This window comes from Chionomys nivalis, chromosome 4 (genome assembly GCF_950005125.1).
Source record: "Chionomys nivalis chromosome 4, mChiNiv1.1, whole genome shotgun sequence".
NCBI lineage: Eukaryota > Metazoa > Chordata > Mammalia > Rodentia > Cricetidae > Chionomys > Chionomys nivalis.
Genome location: NC_080089.1, coordinates 47910814 through 47936787, shown reverse-complemented (window position 1 = coordinate 47936787; position 25974 = coordinate 47910814). Strand labels below are relative to the sequence as shown.

At 44.9% G+C, this 25974-nt stretch overlaps 1 protein-coding gene across 1 annotated transcript in view; it reads left to right on the top strand.

Annotated features, from left to right (window-relative positions):
• Htr3b (5-hydroxytryptamine receptor 3B) overlaps window positions 1-20835 on the top strand; it is a 28116-nt gene extending 7281 nt beyond the window's left edge. The window contains exons 3-9 of the mRNA XM_057768757.1: window positions 8394-8438; window positions 8712-8821; window positions 9486-9655; window positions 10283-10440; window positions 18995-19205; window positions 19313-19495; window positions 20142-20835. Coding sequence (XP_057624740.1) covers window positions 8394-8438; window positions 8712-8821; window positions 9486-9655; window positions 10283-10440; window positions 18995-19205; window positions 19313-19495; window positions 20142-20377 — 1113 coding nt within the window. The 3' untranslated portion in view covers window positions 20378-20835. The remainder of the gene's footprint in view (window positions 1-8393; window positions 8439-8711; window positions 8822-9485; window positions 9656-10282; window positions 10441-18994; window positions 19206-19312; window positions 19496-20141) is intronic.
• Window positions 20836-25974: the final 5139 nt, after the last annotated feature.

Genomic DNA, 25974 nt, shown 5'->3' with positions numbered 1-25974 from the left:
CATGCATGCCACAGCACATATATAGAGGTCAGAGGACAATTGGGTACTGGTCCTTACGTTCCTTACCATGTTTGAGACAGGGTCTCTCTGTTGTTTACTTCTACATATGCCAGTCTGGCCTTTGGGCTTCTTTCTGGAGGATTCCCCTCCCTCTGGCTCCATCCACGATAGGAAAACTGGAATTACAATTCTTGCTAATGTGTCTGACTTTAAATGGGTTCTAGGGTTCCAAGTCTGATCCTCACTCTTCTGTGACTGAGCTGTGTCCCCAGCCCTACTCTCAACCTTTATACTTCAAGAAAATCATAAACATGGAACCACATATACGTGACCTTAGACCTCTGATCCTTTCTGTTTGTTTGATTTGTTTTTTTGTTTGTTTGTGTTTGTTTGTTTTAGAGACAGCATCTCTATATGTAGCCCAAAGTGGGCTCCAGTTCTTAGCAAATCCTCCTGCCTCAGCCTCCCAAGTATTGAGATTACAGCCATAAACCTGTATTTCACTCTTTTTAAAAAAAGGCTAGGTCTCTCCCTCTCCACCAAACATAATTATTTAGTCCACTATAAAGCGGCAGTGGGCGTGGCAGCCACAGATGAGCTGCCCCCTTATGTCACTTCTCCCAGGCTCGCCTGCTATGTGTGGTGACAGTCCACTCCCTGCTGCTGCTCTGTAGTGTTCTAGGTCATTGCTCTAACTGGTCTGAAACCTGTTTTAATTGATGTTATCTTGTGCACTTGCCAACACTATGCTGCTGTTTGTTTCTAGAATTCTGGTTTTGTTCGTCTGTTCCTTCTATCCTTTCCTGTCTCAGGTATCTTATACATTTTAAATAAATGTTAAAAATATTTTTAAGCATTTTAATATTGTTTTTGTTATTTAAGGTAAAGTCTCATGTAGCTCAGGCTGGTTTTGAACTCACTATGTAGCTGAGGATGTCTTTTAGCTCATGATTCTTCTGCTCTATCTCCCAAATACTGGGATTATAGACATGCACCATGATACAATATTCTAATTGTATCCCCACCCATTTTTCTGTAGTAAATCACAGAATCTCCTATTTTTATGTGTGTTTGTTTAAGAACGGTATCTTGCTGTGAAACCCAGGACTGTATGGAGTTCATTACATACCTCAGACTAGTCTGGAACTGGCGGCAATCCTACAGCAACAGCTTCCCGGGTGCTAGGATTATAAGCATGGTAGTGTATGCTGTAACCCCAACACTGTGAAGCCATAAACAAGAGTATCAGAAGTTCAGGGCCAATCTCGGCTACATGGCAAGATAATGCCAGCCTAAGATACACAAGATTCTATCTATCAATCAGTACTCCCCCAAATTCCTCCTTTCAACAAGAAATTTCACTTTTCCTTTTTTAAAAAGATTTATTTATTTATTTTTATTATATGTGTATGAGTGATTTGTCTTTGTGTATGTCTGTGCACTACCTGCATGTCTGGATCTGTGGAGGCCAGAAGGGGGCGTCTGATCCCCTGGAACTGGAGTTATAAACACTTATGAGTCATCATGTGGGTGCGGGGAAATCAAACCCAAGTCCTCTGGAAGAGCAGCACCTGCTCTAGCCCCCTGAGGCATCTCTCCAGTCCCTAGCTTTCTCCTTTCTCAGTTTGACTTTCCCATAACCTAGTGAAAGGCCCAGTCTATGATCTTAGACGGGGTTGTTTAATTTTTTTGTTTGTTTGTTTGTTTTTCGAGACAGGGTTTCTCTGTGGCTTTGGAGCCTGTCCTGGAACTAGCTCTTGTAGACCAGGCTGGTCTCGAACTCACAGAGATCCACCTGCCTCTGCCTCCCGAGTGCTGGGATTAAAGGCGTGTGCCACCACCGCCCGGCGGGGTTGTTTAATTTAATGCTAAGAGAATCCTCACCCGAAAGGCCTAGTGTCGCACAATCCTAATAGATAACCCCTTTAAGGTCCCTTTTTTAAAGTCTCTTTTTAATTGGATATTGAGCTAGAATTTTGGAGACTTAATTTCTTGCGGCTAACGTGTCCCCTGGCTACAAGAGATACAGCTCCTCACCCTGTAGTTGTCAGCGGATTATTAGGGACATCTCGCTTCCTAGAGTCCAACGTTAAGCATGATCTGAATAAAGACACACAATATGAGTGCCAGGGTGGTGTACACCTGTGATCCCAACACTCGGGAGACCGAAGCAGGAGGATTGCTGTGAGTATGAAACCAAACCTGAGAGAATGCAAGAAATTCTATCTCAATAAATACAAACAAACCAACAAATAACTAAATGGCACACAACAAGAGCTATGTCATGTGAAACCTTAGGGCAGGTGGATAATGAGCCCTAAGAAGAGGTTAGGATGGCTCTCAGCCGCTTCCTTAACTTCTTTCTTTTGATTTTATATTGATTAAGATAAAGTAGAACTGCTTAGCTTTGCATTCAGTGCCTTATTTGGGGATAAATAGAGAAAAAAATAAGGTCTTTACATTAATATTTCCCCTTAGAGCAAGGATGTCAAATTGAACTTTTAAAATCTAGCTCTTCCTGCCTTGGTAAAAGAAAGCAAAATCATATTATTATTATAGATAAGGAAAAAACTGAAAATATGGCTCTCCCACCCCATGTTGTAACATATATTTGTTTGTTAGTGGACTAGGTTACACATAATTCACAATTAGGTTCAGTCAATTCTTTCTGTTCTTTTTTTTTTAAGTCAATTTTCTTTTGCATATGTATGTGTGTTCAAGCATATTCATGCATGCAAAGTTGTGTGTGGGTGCTGCAGATACTTGTGGAAGCCAGAGAGTAACCTCACTGCCATTTCTTTTAATATATATATATATATATAATAAAATATATATAATATACATATATACTGTGTGTGTACGCGTGCATGTGTGTTTGAGTCACAATGGGCAGTGAGAGTCAGTTCTCTCCTGTTATGTGGGTCCCAGCTTTGTGGCAGGCATCAGAAGTTGCTGAGCCATCTCACAGGCCCTCAGCTATCATTCCTCAGATGATATCAGTTATCATTCCATTATCATTCCATCCACTTTGTCTGTTTTCTTTCTGTTCTTTCTTTCTTTCTTTCTTTCTTTCTTTCTTTCTTTCTTTCTTTGTTTTTTTTTTTTTTTTTTTTTTTTTTTTTGGTTTTTCGAGACAAGGTTTCTCTGGCTATCTTGGAACTCACTCTGTAGATCAGGCTAGCCTTGAACTCACAGAGATCTTCCTGCTTCTGCCCTCCTGAGTGCTAGGATTAAAGGTATGCACCACCACCGCCTGGCTTGTTCTCTTTTTAACACAGAGTCTCTCCCTGATCTGGAACTCCTCAAGTAGACTACACTGGCTCACAGAAGAGCCCCAGGAATCCACCTTCTCTGCCTCCAAAGCTCTTGAATTTTAAGGGTGAGCCACTACTTCCAGCACTTTTCATGTTTTTTAACATCATAAGTTCTGGACGATTGGACTCAGGTCTTTATGTTCACAACTGTCCTTTTTGTGGCTGTGATAAAACATTTGACCAAAGACAAACTGGGGAGGAAAGGGCTTGTTTGATTTACAGGTTACAGCCCAGCAAGCAGGGAAGCCAAGGCAGGAAACTGGAGCCAGGAATTAAAGCTTACGAAATTACTCCCCTGGCTTGCTTGGTTTTTCTTTTCTTTTCTGTTCTTTTCTTTTCTTCTTTTCTTTCCTCTTTCTTTTCCTTTCTTTCTTATTCTCTCTGTCTCTCTCTCTCTCTGTGTCTCTCTCTCTGTCTCTCTCTCTTTGGAGACAAGGTCTCTCTTCACAGTCCTAGCTGTCCTGGAACTCACTATGTAGGACAGGTTTTGCCTCCCAGTTCTGAAATTAAAGACATGCTCCTCTAAGCCTAGCTGTTATATAGCCTAGGCCTGCCTGTCCCGGGATGATGGTACCACCCAAAGTGGGCTGGACTCTCTTTCATCAATCAGCAATTAAGAAAACATACCCCCAGATGCCCAGATGTGCACCCAGACCAATCTGATGGAGGCATTTCTTCAGGTGACACACCCACTTCTCATATCCAGGTTTGGGTCAATTTGACAACAGCTGTATGCCAAACAGGCAAGCAAGCGCTGTCCTGAACCAAGCAGCTGTTCCACCCTCCAAGCCTTTGAGTTCTGGGGCTATAGTGTGGATCACTACAGCTACACATCCCCTAAGCTGTTACAAGTTTGTTGATAGAAAGTCTTCGTCGCTTGTGTTCTTATTTCCCACCACATGCATTGTGATTTATTTTACTTCCAAGATGCTAGATCAATACTGTACAACAAACACCGACTCTAAGTTTATCTCTATTGATGACTAGGTTACTCCGGAGACACTTTACAAATGTCACTGTTATATGTAGATGAGCCAGACAAAGGTAGTTGAAGCCCTAGGAACAGTTGTGAGGGTTCTGATAAACTCGCTCACAGATTCTGTCCGGAGGAAGATGCTCCCACTGTGAATAGCAAACTTGTCAGATGCCTCTGCCAGCAGCTGTACTGCTAGCAACTCGTGCTGGATGAAGCACGCGCAGCCTGGCTCTCATCGCAGCACCTCGCCTCCCGTCGCATGTTTTGCCTTCTGTTTTGTTTATGGAAAAGCCTACAGTCTTGTCTTCGAATTTCTGAGTATTACGAGTTCCTTGGGGAAATCTGATTATAGAGATAATCTACTCAACAGTGAAGAGTTCCAATTTGTTTCTATTGAGTTTTGTCAATTCCGAATTCCGGATACCTTTGTATTCCAGTCCATTGACTGGAGCCTCCCAGCCAGACGTTCAGGCATCTGTTTCCATAGTCTCCGGAACTAGGAAAGATAAATAAGAATGTGAGGGAATTATCTGTATATTTGCTAACCACCAATTTAGATCTAAATAGACTCCCTCTGTTAGGAAGACTAATGAATTCCAATTCTCGGAAATATCCTTTGCTTTTAACAAGCAAGATGGAAGGTATCGAAAGAAAAAAGAGAGACACGCAGAGGGAAGAGCTGTGAATAATGCCACCAGAGAACCAATTACACTCACCAGCTGGCATTGGGAAACTTGTTTCTTTGACAAAAAAAAAAAAAAAAATTGTTAGTTTTAGCCTCAAACTACTTTTTGACATCGCATTCTTTAGGACTGAATGATGAATCTTCCCAGCCACCCCCATAAGATTCTAGGACAAAAAAAAAGTGTAAATATCATTTCTAGGTGTAAAAGAACAAAGCAGTAGGCAAGAAGAGGAAAATGAGTGACAGTAATCAATATGGCTGGCAATATTGGACCAAATGATAGCGAAAAGGAGCCATGGGAACAGGGAAGTCCTCTTCCCAGTTATCCAGGTCAATGAGAGGCATTTATAAGATGCTAGGTCAGTGACAGACAAACCAGTGAGGACAATGGAGTTACTGAAACCAGATAATATTCCTGTGAGATCCTCAGCAGGTAAAGGAGCTCGCCCCAAGCCTGAGGACCTGAGTTTCATCCTCAGAGCCTACACAGAGGAAGGAGCGAACCCAGTGCCGAGGCTCTCCTCTGACCTCTGCACTCACACTACGGCACGAGTGTGCCTGTGCACAGACACACAGACGTAATCCTGCGAGCATAGTTAACGACTGTTTCCATTAATATAAACTGCGTTTTGGAGTTTTACAAATATGTGTTTGTAGGGAATCCTCATTGAGGGTCACTAAGCCTAGCATTACTTGGGTGAGCATGGCATGATCTATTCCAGAATTACTTGGCTCATACGTTTCCCAAGGAAGTGAAGTAAGTGGTATCCTCTAATCTTGGGCTCTCAATAGAAGACTTAAAAAAATAAATAAAACCTTCCAGAACCCCTGCTGAGCCAATCTTGGCTGGGGGTCCCCACTGGTCCTTCTACAAGCTGTTCCTTGGGGGAATATTTGTGAATTCCAATCTTTTTACTTTGCATACCACTTTAAAACCTGCCTCTCTCAAGTATCTATTTAAAGTCCATAAAAATCTGTAGTTCCCGTGAGTTCAAAGCAGCCTTTGTTGAGCCTGGAAACAGGGTTCCTTATCTACTTGCTCTTTCTTCTTTCCTGCTGTACCTAGAAATGCATATTCAGTAACCACCCACTTTCTTGACTGTAAAAAGGGGACACTTTAATCCAAAAAGTTTATTGGGTTTCCTTTGGGCTTGGGAGGTAGCTCAGCTGGGGAGTGCTTGCTTAGTGTGCAAGAAGCCCTGGGTTCTTTCCCTCCCCTTGGCATAAACTGGGCATGGTGCATGCTTGTAGTCCCAGCACTTGGGAGATGGGCAGAAGGAACTGAACTCAGGTCTCCTGCAAGAGCACTGTCAATCACTAAGCTATCGCTTCACTTCCCCGATTAGCTTTTAAAGGCGGGGTCTCACATATTTCAGGCAAGCCTTAAGCTACTTATATAGCTGAGGATGACTTTGAATATTGGGTCCTCCTCCTGCCTCTGCTGCTCGAGTGATGGGACCACAGGAGTGGATCGCCAAGCTCTACTCTAACGAGGTTTTACTGAGCTTGTGGTTCAACTTTGACACTTCACTTAGCAAGTTACCCATCTGCTCTAGGTTTTCTGGTCCTCTGGTATGCAGTTGTTTATGGAGTCTCTTATGAATGTTGGCATTTGTGTTTCTTTGGTATGTCTTGTGATGTCTTGGGGCTGGTGAGATGGTTCAGCGGGTCAAAGCACTTGTTCCCCCCCACACACACACAACAGAACTCACAGTAGAAGGTGGGAACTATTGAAAGTTGTTCTCTGACTTCAACACACGTGCTTTGGCATATATGTTCCCACACCACTTAACACACAATAATGATGATGATACTTAGATGTTTTAATGCCTCATTTTGTCAACTTTTATAAATTTATTTTTTTTTAAATTTTATTTAAAGTGTGTGAATGTTTGCCTGCACATAGATCCATGCGCCACATGTACACAGTGCCCTCCGAATCCAGAAGAGGGTGTTAGATCCTGGAACAGGTTCCTCTGGAAGAGCAACAAGCTCTCTTAACTGTTGAGCTATCTCTCCAATCCTAGAATATTTGTATTTATTTTTATATGTGTGTGTGCGTGCCTGCATGTTTTTGCGCGTGCAGGTGTTGATGCAGGCCAGAAGAGGCCATTAGAGCCCTAGAAACTATAGTCACAGGCCATTGTGAGCTGCCAGATGTGAGTGTGGGAACCAAACTCGGGTTCCCTACAAGAGCAGCAAGTGCTCTTAACTGCCAAGCCATTTCTCTACGCCACACAAAAGCTTTCTAATTTTGATAAAAATCCCACTTTTTTCATTTGTTGCTTTTACCCTCATATCTAAAAAAACATCACCTAATTCAAAGTCCCAAGACTCTGAGTTTTATAGTCTTAGCTCAAACATTCAGGCTTGTGATCCATTTTTATAGTTAATAGTTGTTAGATACGATGTGTGTGAAATAACCCTTCTCTTTTAATCTCCAAGAACATCTTATTTTTGGGTTGTCCTTTACAAGGTTAGATATGGAAAATGCTGGTAAAGAGGGTTTTGTTGCTGTTGTTGTTACTGCTGCTGTTGTTTGGGCGGGGGGGAATCTTTAACAAAATATCACCAAGGGGCTGGAAAGGTGACTCAGTGGTTAAGAGCACTGGCTGCTCTTCCAACGGATCTGGGTTCGATTCCCAGAACCCACAGGTAGTTCACAGTCATCTGTAGCTCCAATTTCAAGAAGTCCAATGTCCATTTCTGGCTTTCATGGGCACCAGGCCTGAACGTGGCGCACAAATATACATGAAGGCATGTCTCACCCACATTCAATACTTTCTTTAATTTAGAAACCATCACCGAGTTATTACAGACATGGAAAAACTACATCTGTTGTCAAGAAAGTCTACCTCACCTGTATTGAGCTCATCAGTCTGTTTCATAAGCAGACACATTTAAGCACAAAGTAACTTAACAGAGATGTCTGCATGTGTCAGTGCAGATAGCTTTCATTGAAAAATTATGAATAATATCTTGATTAGAAGTAGAAGCTTGGTCTCATCTTTTCAGCTCAATATTGGCTAAGACTTACATATCATTTTTTTTAAAGTTTGATTAATGGCAGAGTAACTAATTAAAGCAGGAAAAGAGATTAGAAAATCACTCAAAATGTTAAGTGCGGTTAGAGCGCTATTTTGTCCTGGATAATAGAGCAACATGCAAAGCCACAGGTGTGCAAGATAAGCGGGAACTGAGGATACTCGGGTATCAAGTAGGCTAGGTAATGTTTTTAAAATCAGCTTTAGTTGGTTGGGTTTGATTTTCCTCCCTCTTAAACTGTCGGATGTTTGTGCTTGCCTCTGGTAATTGATGTGCTGAGATGTTGTGGGGATGCTCCTGCACTTGCCTTCGCTTGCTCATGTGCTCAGATTCTGTGTGGATGGTTCTTTTTTCTTCTTTTTTTGCTCTGCAGGATGTACAGAATCAAAAATTAAAGACGAGCGTGTGGTACCAAGAGGTAATTCATTCATTCTCCTTCCCCCTCTGCATTCTGGGTTCCTGATCAGGATCTACCGCAAAATATGGTTATTCTAAGGAGGAAGTACTGCCTCTAGGGAGATAGTCCCTTCACTCAGAGAGACTACATTCATTCAAGGATGTAGCCGTAGAACGGATTTCCTTCCCCCTAACAGAGCACATCACGGGGCTGATGAACTGGATCAGTTCTCAGTTATGACAGTACGCTTAAGTTTTCTCATGTTGCTGCTTCCTGCTTGACTGCTCTTAACAGGTTTGGAATGATAAGTTTTTATCCTGGAACTCTAGCCTGTTTGATGACATTCAAGAAATCTCTCTCCCTCTCAGTGCCATCTGGGCCCCTGACATCATCATCAATGAGTTGTAAGTGTTCGGGGGTGTATTTCTGTGACCTTTGGGTTGATTCACCTGTTCGGGCCAAATGCCAAATACTTTCAGTCATTGTTGCTATACTTTTGTTTTCTCTGGTTACTGGGGTTATACTATGGGGAATATTCAGAATGGCCATGAGTTGACATTATTCAGGATGCAGATTTGGAGGCTAGAGAGATGACTTAAGAGTTAAGAATAGTTAAGAGTACGTCCTGCTTTTCCAGAGGACCAGGGATTCAGTTCTAAGCACCTACATTGGGTAGCTCATAACCTCCTGTAACTTGGCTCCTGGAGATTTGATGCTCTCTTCTGGTCTCTGTGAGCATCTGCATTCATGTGAGCATTCCATCCCCATATACGTATAATTTAAAATTAAATAATTCTTTTAAAAGATACATATTTGATCAACGGTACTTGGAGTTATTGTTTATGTTGTAGCTGTAGCAGGTGAGTTAATTGATGAGACTTGTTATTTCTGAGAGTGTCTGTAAAGGTGAGTCACCTCATGGGAAATATCATTCTTTCCTTTTTCTTTTTCTTTTTTCCTAGGTCTTTCTTTGGGTCTCAGGGTCACTACCACCACATACTCAGTTTTGTGAATGTTTGGAAAAGACTAAGGTCCTCTCCATAACAGGTTCTCTTGTGTTTCCTATAGTGTGGACCTTGAAAGATCTCCCGACCTTCCCTATGTGTATGTGAACTCTTCTGGAACCATTAGTAACCACAAGCCCATCCAGGTGGTCTCCGCATGCAGTTTGCAGACGTACGCCTTTCCCTTTGACATCCAGAACTGCAGCCTCACCTTCCACAGCATTCTGCACACAGGTAAAGGAACCACGAGAGACACAGTCTGCCGGCAATACCTATGCTGTGTGGGCACACATGGGTGAAATGACATTAACGTCAGATCTATTTTATTCTTACACATGGTTGATTGTTTAAAAATCTAAACCTCAGCTGGATGTGGTGGCACGTGCTTGAAATTTCAGCACTTTGGAGGTGGAGGCAGGAGGATCAGAAATTCAAGGTCAGCTTTGGCTATAGAGAGAGCTTGAGTTTACCTGTGACACACAAGACTCTGCCTCAAAAAAAATTTATTATTGCAGTGGGTTTTTTTCTAGAATTAAGATAAGGTACAATGTTATAACCGGTGCTTTTAATTTGTTATTATGAAATCAGGATTCTATCATCATTGAGGATGTTCTAAAAGTCACAGAACACACTTTAAACACTGTGGAGAGCAGGCTTCAACTTCAAATTCATAGTTAACAAAAGATTAAACTATTTTTGGTCCTCCTCCCACCCCGCCTCTACTCTGTAACTCAAACACTGGTGATACTGTGCGTGTGGTCAGGATAAAAGGAAAGGCTCAAACTGGGGGCTGGGAAAGTGGGGGGATGCTGGCTCCTGGTTCTCCGTCAGGAAGCCCATTGTTTCTGTTATATTTTTTAGTGGAAGACATAGACCTGGGCTTCCTGAGGACTAAGGAAGACATCGAGAATGACAAAAGGTCGTTTCTGAATGACAGTGAGTGGCAACTGCTCTCGGTGTCCTCCACATACCACATCCTGAGGAACAGCGCTGGAAACTTCGCACAGATTCAATTTAACGTAGGTTCTCCTTCCTACCCAGTGCTCACATCGCCGCAGTCCGTGGCCTTCTCTATTGAGCTGCGGGATCTTCTTTATTACATATCCTCATTATTACCTGAGAATAGCGTGTTGAGGTGGCTCTGCCCATCCCCCTGAGCTGCAGTATTGAGAGCAGAGATCCCGAGTCACCAAGTTACCACCATAATCTACAAGGGAATCAGAGAGAACAGTGTGTAGACTCCAGAGATCTGACCCACCTCACAGCAGAAGCCTTCAAACCTTTTGGCTTACACAAACATTATCACTTCTAATTGCCACTGAGAATAAAGCCCAAAGCAGTGTACACCATCAGCATTACAAGGAATTGAAAGAAAACAAAACGAAACAAAACAATACCTGTCTCATCAACATAATTGTCCCATTTTTAATTGAGAAAATTATCAATTAATTTCAGATGCAGATGCAGAAAATGATCATATTACTAACTTGAATATCTGAAGGAATTAGCCGGTAGTCATCTGCATGACCCACAGAAACAATGAGTGGGGCTGGGGACGTAACTGAGTTGATAATTTACAATAAACCCTGGGGTTTGTCATTGGTACACAGAAACCAAGCATGATAACACTCATGTGTGAGACCGGCAGTAGGAAGAGACCAGAGGAGTAGATTGACTTTGAGGCCAGCCTGGGCTACATGAGACCCTATTTCGTAAAAAGAAAGAAAAGGAAAGGAGAGGGAGGAAGGCAGGGAGGGAATGAGAGAGAAAAGACAAGAGAAGAGAGAGAGAGAGAGAGAGAGAGAGAGAGAGAGAGAGAGAGAGAGAGAGAGAGGTAGAGTAAGTAAGCAGCTTCAGGGTCAGAGGCAACAACTGCTGACCAGGCCGTGGTGGAAGCCATGGTACTCTAATGCATGCCTGGGAGTGCTTTGGTCAACCTGTACCCAGGGAAATTTGTCTGTCTTGAGGAGCTCTGGGAGAAGGACAGTGGTGCTCACCACTTTTCCTGCCAAGCTTCTGTTTCTCTAGCTTTCCTAGCAAACCACCCTGCCATGGTCATAGGCAGGCTCAAATCACCAGGAGACTTTCAACACTAGAACTCGGCAGAGAGCCCTGCTTTCTGCGCAAAGTGAAGGTGGTATTTGTGACAAGGCAGGGGGATGGTATCCATGGCAGAGAATAAATTCAGTTGAAAAATAGGTACTCCAAACAGGTCAGGAGCGCCTGTAACGTGGATCTCTCCAGAATCAAGCCTTGGAAACGAGGAACCTGCAGGTCAGACTGAGGGCTGATGCAAGGGTGAGATCAGGGTTCCTGAGGGTATGAGTGACCTCCATTGCCTGAAAGGCGTGTGTTTTCTAGAAAACCTGTGAAGCCAGCGCCTTAAAGCACTGTGGTTTGAGCCTCCCTCATGGCTACTCCTTGGCTAGCAGCCCATCACAAAACACACCTGTGGAGCAAGGGATCAAGGGTGTCCATTGTGACCTGCCTGCCCTCTCTTCTTAGTTTCGTGATCCTACGGCTCAAGCAAGGGCCTTGCTCACACTAGGCAAGCGTTCTACCACTGAACCACATCCGCAGTTCTCGTCCACTCGTTCTTAGAAAGAGAAAGAGAGTAGGGGGAAGAAAGCTTTTTTTTTTTTTTTTTTTTTTAAATTTCAATGAGTTTCTTGGCTAAGAGTAAACACCTCATTAATTTTAAAGATATCAGCCTGCAAACATTATTAATGCAGCCCAAATAATGGAGAGCATTAAAGGGAAATGCGAGGGAATGGCAAGTGCAAGGTGGAACCAGTCACCTACCAAGCACTCCACGGAGTGCTGCACACACCATTACCTACACTGCACGGAGACAGAGGCGTGAGCGGCAGGTAAATGGGAGTGTGAGTGTGGGTATACCTTGTGTGCTCTCTCTCTCTCTCTCTCTCTCTCTCTCTCTCTCTCTCTCTCTCTCTCTCTCTCTTTCTCTCTCTCTCCCTCTCTCCAGTTACATGTTACATGCCATCCTTTCCCCTAAATATTAGCTTGTCTTCTTGAGGTTAGCTGGACCCATTTGGAATAAGAGAGAAGGCAAGCACTTCTTCCTGAGAGGTGTCCCTCCATGTAGGAACCATAGTCTACTTCCTCTCTGTTAGGGTGTTTCTATGAAGGCATGCTGGAGGCAGGGATACATGCATTTGATTTCCTGCCCTGGAAGTTTTCCCCAAGGTGTCTTCGCCCTGGGGGTCGAGGTGGATTACCTGACCAGGCTAGCTTTCACCTGATTCTCTGGAACTAAATCCCCCCAAAAATCCTGAGTAAAGTCACAGATTATATTAGCCAGACTCAGAAGTGATCCTGCAGCTTTGGAAAGACTCGCATGTTCCAGAATGCTTGCTGGTTTCCATCTCTCCCAACCTCCACACCTTTCCATGGCAGCCATGTGCCCCATGCCTGGCTTCATTGTTTTCATACCATGTAAGACATTCTGCATTTAGCAACCAAGGCATCCTGGTGTCATTCGAAAGCCCTTGGCCTGTGTTGTAGCATTTGGAGTTTAACTCTGTGCCAATAGTGCACTCACTGGTGTCCTGATGGTAAAGGACCATCTTTCTCTTAATCTAATTACCTGCTGTGTCCCAGACCAAGCTGGGGACAGTGGGAACAGGCAAGAGAGAAAAATTCTCTTCAAAACACAGCATCATTCCATGCTAACACACACAGCTACCATCTATCTGGCACCAAAACACAGCATCATTCCATGCTAACACACACAGCTACCATCTATCTGGCATCAAATGCTCAGGATGGCATTAGCACCAGTTAATGCAATCACAGCCACTGGTGCTTATCACAGGGTACCACTGATGTTTTAGAATCCAACTGCATTGCACAGGAGGCCCACAAAGCTCTTCTCCCTGTAAGGATGTTTGTGTACAGCCTGGGACCCAATCCAACAGGGATGGGAGGGGAGATTACCTCCAAAACATTATTAGAGGTGCTGGTTCCCAGAAAACAGCAGGATAGACATTTTGTTTCTGTATAACCTTGTAGGAGTGGGCAGATGTAGGGAGAAAATCTAGAAGTCATTTTGGATGGAAAAGGCCAATCAAGATACCCTGACGCTGAATGAGAACTCACCAGGCACTGGAAACTTATAGAGTACTGGGGGAAATGAAAAGGGAATTTGGGAAAGAGAGATGCCTTGCTCAATCTCTTTTTCTATCATGATTCTCATGTCTTTTCTAGATTAAGGTGATTTTATTGAGATTTCCATTGAATGCTCTAAATTTAGGATCCAGGGCATTCTGGTGTCCTTCAAAAACTCTTGATCAATAAAATGGACGCAGCTCATACTTGACAGGACACCCTTCCAAGGAAGAGAAGGGAGGGACAACAGGAAGGAGGGGAAGCTTGAACTCTAGAGCCATGCTAGGGCTGCTCAAGGAATGTGGTAATCACAAGATTTCTGTTAATCCAGCCCGACCCACAGTCTGCATCCCCAAAGTCCTCGCTCTGGGACAAGGCTCTTGCTTAAAAGGCAACAACTTTCCCATTCCTTCTGAACCAGGGGTGTGAGGAGGGATTTGGGAGGGAAGGAAAATGGGCTTCTGTATGGAGCATGAGTCTAGGTGTCAAAATTCCAAGTATGTCATAAAGACGGTCATGCAAAATTGAGTACTGGTGGGGTCTACCATCAAGGAGGCAATTAGAGGCTAACCTTGGGGCCTATTCCATCTCCAAGGAGCTCTCCACACACACATTCTGAATTAGATTGATCTCTTTCATTAACATCAATAGGCTGCAAATACCTTTGTGTACTTATTATTACCTGGCTTTAATGGATAATGAAATTGTGGCATAATATTGCTAACACCTGAAGGGTGTCTAATGGAGAACACGGGCTGAAACTAAAGTGCTTTTTCTTCCTTTTCTGTGGAATTTAAAGGCACCAGCTCCTCTAGCCCATTAGGAATGATGGGCTCTGGGTAGGGCAGGCTTACAGAGAACAGTGTCACGCTGAGCAGGTGACACATTCCTCCTAGCAGAAGCAGGAGTCGTGGGTTCTCAGGTGAGGTCCGTATGAAGACTGACCCCAACAGGACGCCGACCATTTGGGCTAATCTCACACCTCCAGTTGATTGAAGCTAAAGGTAGCCTTATTAACCGATTCTGATGGAGTTCAGTGAACATCTCAGCAGTAATGATTGTTGGAGTTTAATCTCTGTTGCTGGGGCACAGCACTGTGACCAAAAGCTTCTTAGGGAGGAAAGGGTTTATTTGGTGCAAACTTCCAGGTTACAATCTATCACCAAAGGAAGTCAGGGTAGGAACTCAAGGCAGAAACCATAGAGGGACTTGGCTTGCTGGCTTGCTGGCTTGTTGTCTGGCTTGTTCATTCCCAGGCTCGTGCTTAGCTCGTTTTCTCATACAGCCCAGGATCACCTGCCTAGGGATAGTGCCACCCACAGTGGGCGTAGCCCTCCTGCATCAAGTAATAATCAAGGCAATCTTCTGCATACATTCCCACAGACCAATCTGATCCAGATAATTCCTGTCAAGGCTTTCCTCTCAGATGACTCTAGGCTGTGTCAGAAAGACTATTTAACCAAACAAGGACAATGACAGACATAAAAGGTACAGAGATGAATAAGAAAGGCTCTTGGTATCTATTATAGACATCAGAATCTGCCCAAGGAACTATATAGCTCAGTCGGTAGATAATTTGTCCAGCATGCAGGAAGCCCTAGGTACAATCTCTGCATAAAATAAAGGCTAAGCTTAGGAAGTCTTTAGTGTCATCATGCAAATGAGATAGGGACTCTGGATTTGGTTCATTCTGGAGCAAGATTTCTTTCTACCCCATAGACTTTTCAAACACTAGCCACCAGACCAGAGTACGGCTCCCAAACTCCTAAGACCAGGCTAGGACAGGGACTTATCCTACTTATGACACTACGTCTCTTGTATTTCCGATAGTATGTCAGCAGCCTCCTCATGCCCAGTGTTTGCTGGACAAAGGAAAAGAGAGCGGACAATCAGTTGGGATAACAATAAAAATTTCAGAAAGCAAAAATAAAATTAGACGTTCGTTTTGTTTTGTTTCCACTGTACCAGACTTGTAGAGAACATTGATTCTTAGAAGGCATTGCCTTGCCGGGCAGTGGTGGCGCACGCCTTTAATCCCAGCACTTGGGAGGCAGAGGCAGGCGGATCTCTGTGAGTTCGAGACCAGCCTGGTCTACAAGAGCTAGTTCCAGGACAGGCTCCAAAACCACAGAGAAACCCTGTCTCGAAAAACCAAAAAAAAAAAAAAAAAAAAAAAAAAAGAAGGCATTGCCTCTAAAGCAAGGAAAAAGGTGGCTACTTTATTCTAGAAAAACAAAAACAAAAACAAAACCCAAACTGTGGCACTGCTTGTTTTCTCTTAGGAAAGGTAACATCCTTGCTAAAGATAGGAGCATATCTGGGAGGTAGTTTTAGAGGGCGTAGTCAGCTTTCCAGTTTTGTAAGATAGATGGAAATTGGGAAGTTTCTTTGTTTTACATCACAGCAAAAGCTAATTATCCAATGGGCTACCTTTGTCCTTTCCTTCTGCTCTCGGTGTCTCCTGAGACCCAGCGGAGGGCCTTCCGAGGTCAGGACCATGTAGATGCACAGGTCAAAAGCCCATGAACCTCACAGCTCTTCTCAGACCTCTCTCCCCTTCCTTTAGCCTGAGAAGTCTCTACTTCCTTGGAAATCAGGGTCTTCGAGGACCCATACCACTCACCTTTGGTTTCAGCCCAGATGTGTGTTTCATGTCTGCATCTGGGCAGAGAGGAACATCAGCACTTTATTTAAAAAACACAACAGCTCGATTGTACCTGGGGTGTTTGACAAGGCAAGGGCACACTGCTTCTTTAAAAGGAGGTGGTTCAGTTGGTAGAGTGCTTGACTTGCAAACAGAGGGACATACACATTCAGAGGGTCTAGTTTAGTCCTATGCTGCTTCCTTCCCTTGGCTGGAGTTGGCGAGCTCCCGCCCTGTGCTTTTCTTTAGGGCAATACTCATAGACTTTTTTCCCCTTCTCATGCAATCTCTGCCATGAAGTCGCCAAGGGCGATCCCCCTTTCTTCCCCCAGAACAGGAAAAGCTGGTGTGACCCTGTGCTTGTAATCCCAGCACTGGGGAGGCAGAGGCAGGCAGATCCCTGGGACTCCCTAGCTAGACAATTTAGTCTGCTTAGTAAGTTGCAAGCCAGTGGCAGGCACTGTCTAAAAAGAATGTAGGTGGTTCCTCTGGAATGACACCTAAAGTTGTCTGGGCCTCTACATGCACACATTCGTATGTACACATATAATACCCCCTCATACACACGTATACATACATCACACATACACATACAAAAAAAGGAAGAAGGAATTGAGGCAGGGAGGGTTTGGCTGCCCCACACAGGGTCACATAGATTTACATACATAGGTTCTATTTCCTTGACTACAGATCTGGGCCCTTCCCCCTTAACCAACATGCCTTGTGCTTTTCTTTTTTCCTTTCTTTTTTTTTTTTTTTTAAAGAAAACTATCTTTTTTTTTTATTTTACATACCAATCCCAGTTCCCAGTCTCCCCACTCCCATTCCCTCTACCTTCCTCCCCACCCCACCCCCATTCATTCCTCAGAGAGGGTAAGGCACATTGCTTTGGGGAGGGTCCAAGGCCCTCCATACTATATCTAGGCTGAGCAAGATCTCCATCCAAAGAGAATGGGTTCCCCAAAAAGCCAGTACAAGCAGTAGAAATAAATCCTGGTGCCACTGTCAGTGGCCCCGCAGTCTGCCCCAGCCATGCAACTGTCACCCACATTCAGAGGGTCTAGTTTAGTCCTATGCTGCTTCCTTCCCTATCCGGCTGGAGTTGGCAAGCTCCTGCCCTGTGCTTTTCTTTAGGGCAATACTCATAGACTTTTTTCCCCTTCTCATGCAATCTCTGCCATGAAGTCGCCAAGGGCGATCCCCCTTTCTTCCCCCTACCTGACCAGGTATGACCTCTCCAACTCCCACTCTAAGAGACCAGATCACCAGCATCTCAATGCCCCTCCTCCTACTCCACCTCCCAAGGCTGTCTAAGTCACGGCCCAACAGAGATGTAGGTTCATGATAGTTCATTGTGGTTTTTTTTTTATTGTTGACTTCCCTTTGGTAGAAATGTGCTTTAATCAAATTATTGCAAAACCATGTGTGTTGCACTGGTGTAGATATTTTTAGCCAATTATGTTTAATGTGAAAGACAACAGTCAGATTACAATCCACCAAACAGCTCTGGCCTGCCAAGCTCCACTGAGTCAGGACATGGTCCCAGGTCCAATGACTAGGGAGCCTCAACTCTCATCAACAAGGTGTGTGAACTCCCCCAGCCAAGCTGCCCTGCCCCATTCCATCTCAGGCCTCTGTACCTCATTTCTGTGCTCATTTCTTTGTACTTTTCTCCCAGAGCAGGATGTGGAGATGAGAGAGAAAAAAATTAATAAATGCCTCCTCTTCCACATCTGGGCAGATCCAGATTTGTAGTTAGGCTGTAGCTGAGGAATGAGCACCAGGAATCAGAAGGTGTGGGGTTACATTACACCTCGGCCACTGACTCAGCTTCCTTAAGGGCACAGGTTAAGATTATCTATCCAAGAAGTTGATAATGAGAATAAAATTAATGATATGATAGATGGAAAAGCCTTCAGCACATGATCTAACACATAGAAAGTAGTCAAGTGTCACATTGTCTGGCAAATCCAAGAGATGGGAACTATTAAGCAGTGTTCTGGTACAAATCCAACAGCAAAGGGACCAGGATATTGGTTTGCCCTGTCAGACTTTACTGAATGTCCACCACCAGAGAGGCCTTATTGTCAGCTGTCAGGGCAAATCACCACCTCAGAGAAGGGGCCTTGATCTTGCCTCTACCTCCCCAATGTTGGGATTTCAGGTGTGTGCCAGCTCATCCAGTTTATGCAGATCTGGGGATAGAATCTAGGACTTTGCCCATGTTAGGCAGGCACTCTATCACCTGAGCTACCCCCCAGGTTATCAGCCCAGGATTGGTGGACAGAGATGGGTAGATCCAGAGAACTCATAAGCAAGCCAGCCTAGCCAAAGTGCTGAGCTTCTGGTTCAGTGAGATACCCTGTCTCAGACAATGAGTCAGAGAATGATAAAGGAAGACACCTGGCATCCTGCTCTGGATTCTGCATGCATATAAATGGACATGCATCTGCATGAGGCCACACACACACATGCAACATTGTTAGGTCTATGCGAAAACTTTCCATTTCTTTGAATCACAAAATAGCTCTGTGTGTGTGTGTGTGTGTGTGTGTGTGTGTGTGTTGTTTGAGACAGGGTCTTGTTACGTAGTCGAGGCTGGCTTCCATCTCATAGCAATCCTCCTGGTCCTGCTCCCCACATTTTGAGGTTACAGGCTTTTCCCAGCACACCCAGTTGCCTCAAATATAAACTACATAGCCATTTTGCATTACTCGCAAGGGCTGGGTCTTAAGGACTATGGGCTCAGCCAAGTGTTAGACTGTTTGTTTAGATGGAAGAGCTTCCTCATCTTCTGCCAGGTGGTGATTCGCAGATGCCCATTGGCCTATGTCGTGAGCCTCTTGATTCCTAGCATCTTCCTGATGCTCGTAGACCTGGGGAGCTTCTACCTGCCCCCCAACTGCCGTGCAAGAATTATATTCAAGACCAATGTGCTGGTGGGCTACACAGTCTTCAGGGTCAACATGTCTGACGAGGTACCGAGGAGCACGGGGTGCACGTCTCTGATTGGTAAGCAGCTCAGGTGTCATCGGACACCCCCTTAGAACCATTTCTGGCCAAAATCTGGTATTGCACAAATGGTAGACTGAATACAGCTAAATCTCTTTCTTCCCCAGGGGTCTTCTTTACAGTCTGCATGGCCCTCTTGGTTCTCAGCTTATCCAAGTCCATCTTGTTGATCAAATTCCTCCATGAGGAGCGACACAGTGGGCAAGAACGGCCTCTTCTTTGCCTTCGAGGAGACTCTGACATGGATGAGTCTAGATTGCACCCATGGGCTCCAGGTGCTGAGATAACAGGTTTGTGAGAAGCCTTGTGATCCCCACCCTGTTTGCTTTGTTGTGCTGAGCACCTGGCCAGCACGAATGATGGGAAACTCCAGCTTTTCAGCCCCTGTTCTGAGTTTGGGATTTCTTCTGCAGACAGAAGGTGACTTCCTGCTGGGAGGTCATTTTAGCTTGAAGGTCAGGCTTTCAGGCACCTCTAGTATGACTGAGCTATGAACTCAAAAATTGTAGCATTCTGGCATACAAGCATGTTTGCACACACAACATACATCACTATACACACATAGACACTGTACACTTTATACACGCACATCGCACTATACATACACACCACACTATACACACACTTTACACACACGCCACACATCACACTATACACACATCACACACCACACATCACACTACCTACATACACACACATTATATATCACACTTTATACACGCACACACATCACACTACATACAGAAAGGTGGGAAGGAATATGAATGGTTGGGTTCTGGTTGCTTTATATAAAGAAATTTAAGATCTATCCTAGCTCAGGAAATCTCCTAGATAGGTATAGCCTACACACACCTCTCTTGACACAGGACAGCTCTGCCAGGTTCTCTGGGCCTTCCCTCTTGCAGCTCATCTAGAGTGTTTTCCTCCATCACACAGAGTCCCCTGTCCACCAGGAGCACCTGGTTCAGTCGGATGCTCTGCAGGAAGTCTGGCTCCAGCTCCAATCCATCAACAACTCTCTCCGAACTCGGGATCAGGTTTACCAGAAGGAGGTGGATTGGCTGGGCATCCTGTACCACTTTGATCAGCTGCTCTTCCGAATCTACCTCGCTGTGCTGGGGCTCTATACTGTCACCTTGTGCACTCTCTGGGCACTGTGGAGCAGAATATAACAATGGAGATTCCTGGTCTCACTTGATGTGGGGGTCACAACACTTAGGGAAAGCTTAACAGTGTTTGGAGAGGGATTGAAGAGGAAAGAGTGGGTAGGCTTAAAAAATTTATCTAGGACTTCATTGTCTCTTTTCAGTGACTACACAGATGAGCATCTTAATTGGTTATTGACTGAACCAGTAAACATATATGTTCATAATAAAGACGTATAAACAAAATAGAGTGTACAGTAACAAGCAAGCTTTTACTTTTCCTGAGCCACAATCAGCAACCATATATACTTAGGCTTAAGCAAAAAAAAAAAATAACAAAAAACAAAAAACAAAAAAAATTGGCTTTAGATTTTTAAAGCAGGGTCTCTTGTATCTAGGCTAAGCTTGACTACTAGGCAACCAAGGATGACCCTGAACCCTTGATACTCCTGCCTCTACCTTCCAAGTGCTGAGATTGTAAGTACTGTGCCACCATGCCTGGCTCCATTTGATATGATCTGTTTTGAGCCCTGCTTTGGTCTCATATTACCTTATATCCTTCCCCTTTAATGCATGTGTAAATGTGAGGAGGAAGAGGGATAGACAGACAAACGACAGACAGACAGAGATTACCCAATAGCCCACATGCTTCTAGACCTGACGCTGAGACTGGTTCTATCACTATTCACCCAGGAGACCTTAGACTTCACTTCTCCCACTTCCGTTTGCTTTATTTAAAGTAGGGGCTGTTAATATTTACTCTCTCCATATCATAGAATTAGGAAAGCAAAGTAACTCAACAGCATTTTGAAAAGTAAATAACAGATGACAAAAATAAATCTGACTTGCCTGCTATCAACAGAGATGGATTCTGGTCTGAGTCTTTGGTGTGGGTGTGGGCTTCTGCTTTCTGTTTGTCCTTTCTGCGTTCCCCCATACCTAGCTCACCCAGGGCCCCGGAGTTCTCCATGCAGGAATTCTGCAGTGATAATTGCAAAACACTTCATGCCAGCTCACTGCTTGATGAACTCATATCTGATGTGCTTTCCCAAGTCAGAGGAACAAAATCTACCCAAGGTCAGAGCTCAGTCCCCAGGCATTCACTTCTCCACCCCTCACGGAGGGTAGTCTTCAGGAGGCTTGGTGGGCAGAAAGACAGAGCAAGGCTTAGATAGATGGTCATCCATTCCGATGCTGCCAGCACAGGCCGTGCAAGTCCAAAGCTGTTTTCTAGGAACCTATTCCAGGACTAAAATTGCCTTAAAATAATCTGCCCTCTTCTCCCCACCCTGAAGAAAAAGGATTTAAATTCCAACAGCCTTTACCTACACATTCCCTCTTTCATTACCTCCCAGTTAGTGCTCAGTGCCAATTGCCCATGAAATTCTGCTGCTGCTGTTAATGAAATGGGGTAGGCAAAAAGTTTGTGAACAGGAAGTGGCCATGCAAACTCCACCTGGTTCTTTCTTCACTTCCTATTTTCGACCACTGGTCTCTTTGCCTCAGCGGTGCTCTGGGTTAGCCTCTACAATGATCCTGGCTTTCTCCACTTCCTCCCCCATCAACAGAGGGGAAGTTAAGGAAGGCCTGACTGTGGAGCCTCCTCCCCTCTAACTGCATACTGGAAAAAGTGCCAGAGTCAGAGCCAGGAGGCCTGATTCTGGTCCTGGTTCCATCATTGCTTACCCCAGGGAGCTTGGACTTCATTTCTCAGACTACAATTTGACTTACTGAAATTGATGCTATAAATATTTACTATCGCCATGTCACAGAGTTCTGAGAGCAAAATGAAGCAACTTAATGACATTTTAAAAAGTCAATAACAGATGACAAAATAAACAGGAGCCTGTCTGCTATCAACAGAGAGAGGTTCCGGTCTAGAGCCTTTGGTGTGGGGTCTGGTTTCCAGCAATCTCTACCAGGATTTAAGTTTAGACCCTGCTTCTCCCAAGGAGTGACTTTATTATAGGATCTAAAGCTCAAGGGCTGATGCCACCAACTGTCCCCTTTGTAGTGAAGGACCCTGAAAGAGATTTCCCATTCAACATCCAGCCTAGCTCACTTTTATTACAACCCCAGTGACCCAGGATCCTTATAACATTATTTAAGAAGCAGTCCTTTCCTGGTGGAACCTGAGCGCTAACTAGACTCCCTCTGTCTAGAGTCCCATAGCCCTAATATCAACTGGCAGCCCCAGGGCCAGATCTGCCACCCACAGCAGCAGCATTGTGAGCCCATGGCTCTACAGAGCTCTTGGGAGAGTGTGCGCTGTCCTAGGCTCATGCTTGCCAGCAGCCCTGGTTGACAGAACAGCTTTAGGTTAGCCCTTCCACATCCTCATCCTTGTCATGAGCTTTGTCTCAGAAAGGAAGGAAACTGAGGAACAGAACAAAAATGGGATTCTCCCAGCTGCGACTGTTCCTGCCATCTGCTGTCCCCCATAATCTAAGAAATCACAGCTCCAGGGTGATGTCTAGAATACAAAGAGAGAAAAGCACACCCCAGGCTTGCCAAGAAGCCTCTAGTTCATCCTAATATCCCAAGATAAATTTCAGAGGGTAGCCTGGCTTGTTTATTTGTTTGTTTCATTGTTTGTTTTGTTGTCTTGATTTTTTTTTTAAAATAAAATCTTATGCAGTCTAGTCTCACCTCTAACTTGCTATTATTCTGAAGATGACACTGATCTTCTGATCCTCCCGCCTCTACCTCCTAAACGCTAGGATTACAGGCATGCATCTCCACACCTGGTTTTATATGATACTGCGGAATAAACCCAGGGCCCTGTTCATTCTAGAGAAACACTTTACCAAGGGAGCTACACCCCCCAGCCTTTTTGTGTTGCAAGGTGACAGAGGGAGTCACTTGCCCCCAAGGATACACCTACCACCTTTTGCAGTCACCTACCACCTTTTGCAGACAACCTAGAGGGGCAGTAGAAAAAGAAATTGAGCCTTTTAGCATTGACATACCTAGCAAGTCTCCCTGACCTCAATCCCAGGGTAGAAGGGTGAGAACCGGGAGACACAGAGTAACCATGAAAGGAGTATGGCTTCAAGACAGAGTCCTTGGACAGTGGACAGTCAGCCCAGGACAAACTCAAGCTCTTGTGTGTTTTCCTTGGGAACGACGGGCCTCCTTCTAAGCCCTGAATTCTCACCCTCCATCCAGGAGACCCGCCTCATTCTCCTTGTTACCTTGTCCATGCTTGTCTATTCCTGTCTTGTCTATGTCCTGTTCGGTTCCCGGTTCTGACTCTTTGGATGTTGCCACTGCTCAGTTCTGAGTTATTTACCTGCAGAGCCGGTGAAAACTTCATAATTAGCTGAGCCCCAGCATGAGGCTTTTATGAGCAGCCACGTCCCCCACTGCTCTCTGCTGTCCGTAATTGAAATGACCCACACCAGTGATTAGATTAGGGGGCTGAAGGAGCCCAGCACGACACCCCCATCCTCTCCCCTGTCCTGTTGGGGAAGTGATGTAGTTAAATTTGTGCTTCATTTGGCAGAGGCCATAAAACGGGAATCGCAGAGCCGCTTTCGGCAGGGGCTGGAAGATACTGCTGGGTGGTAAGCAGCGGCTCAGTACTGAGGGTGGAGGGAGCCGCTCTCTCACCTCTGCCTTGTCTCTTACTCTCCTGCAGTCTAGTATTCAGCTTCAAAGACCTAGGACTCACCCAAGCCATACAGGGTTATCGCCATCCTGGGTCTCTCTGGGGACAGCCAGCCTTTAATCCACTCTGTTCCTGGTCCCCTCTCCCGCAACCCAGTCACCCGCTCTTCCTCTTTCCAGAGTTCCAGGCCGAGAGCCAGGAAAGGCAGGTGCTGTTGGCAGGTTTTTTCTTGCTCTGCTCCCTTGGCTAGTCTTGGCTTCTCAGCTCTGGGTCCAGTAGAAGCCTTTTTCTTCGGGGGGCCTGTCTCGCTGCAGCCCCAGCCCCTCACTCGGCCTTTTGAGGCGCAAGGTGAAATTTGATAGGTGGTTTACTAGCTGACGCTTTCCCAGGTTCCCTGTTGTCCCTCTCTGCTCCCCACTTGCGTCCTCAGACCCTTCCCCATCGAGTTCTTCCTTTCCAGAGCTACCTTCCGGGACGTTGTACACACAAACACATCATGTTCTTTCTAGCAGGACCAATTCCTTCACGATCCTTTAAAGTTAACCCACCATGGAGCCCAAATGCCCCAGAACAAGTGCACGCAAACTTTCAGTCTAGAGAGGCTGCTTCCCACACGGGGCTGAGCAGGATGTCAGGTACACACAAAGCCAGAAACGGCGTGGTTCCTTTCAACATTCATTTTACTCAATGGTGTATTGGGAAAAAAATGTAGACTTCATGAAGTGGAAGGGGCTGTCTTGGGTTTAGACTTATTTTATTTGCATGCGTATGTGTGTGTCACAAGAATTAAGCTCAGGTTGTCAGACTCAGCAACAGGCTCCTTTAGCCACTGTGCCCCCTAGCCAGCCCCTTACCTCTGCTTTAAAACGTGGTGTATTACGTTGGACGTGGTAATGCCCATATGTAATCCCGGTACTTGGAAGGAGGCAGAAGCAGGAAGCTTGGGAGGCTAACCTGGGCTACATGGTGACATCCTGGCTTAAAAGTAAGTGCCATGGAAGTCAGAGAGCTAGACCAATGGTTAAGAGTACTCACCGCTCTTGCAGAGGTCAACCATGCAGGTAAAGGAGGCTCTTACAGCTCCATTGCCAGGGAATCTGACTCCCTCCTCTGACTTCTGCAGGCTCTCATATGCATGTGGTGTGCATATATCTACCCAACCACACGCGTACACATATAAAACAGATAAGTAAATGTTTGTTACATAAACATGACAGCGGATTAGTTGAAAATCTAAGCTATAGTGTGATCCACAAATCAGGAACTGACTGCTAGGAAAGATATTTATCGTGTACGGTTCCCATGGGTGGTAGCCATACCTCATCCTAGTTGGAGAGGGGGTAGTGTGTGTACTGGAAAATGCTCAGTTCATTCCAGGGACCAGAGGCAAATGAAGGAGGAAGAGCTTCAAAACTGTTTTCTGCAAGAAGGAATAGAGGAGTTAGGGGACATAGATGGCACTGGCTTTGCATGGGTTCCATGGCTCTGTGGCAAGAAAGCTATGACCAGTGGTCAGATGCTCGACGTCGGGGTGAGTAGACCCGGTGCCAGCGGTCTGGAACATAAGAAGGATGCAGGGCAGGGTGTGGGCTTTGGATCAGTTGGTTTGTATTTGGACAATATGCTTGCCAGCTTAGTTACTCACCACATCTAGAGAATGGCTTATGGATGGCGGGTAGTCTTCTCTAGCATCAGAAGGATCCTGGGTGTCAAAGCACTGACATACAGGACATAAAACGATGGTCAGTCCATACAGCCTCCTCTGAGGATCCCTTCCAGAAGTATGAAATCTCTTTCCTCTGCTTTCTTTCATTTTTTTCAACATTTTTTTTGAGGGGGTGTTTTCAATACAGGGCTTCTCTGTGTAACAGCCCTAGCTGTCCTGGAAATAGATCAGGCTGGCCTCAAACTCACAGAGATCCACCTACCTCTGCCTCCTGAGTACTCTGGCACACACCACCACCCAGCCAATTTTCTTATTTTTTTATTAATTAATTAATTTATTTTACATCCC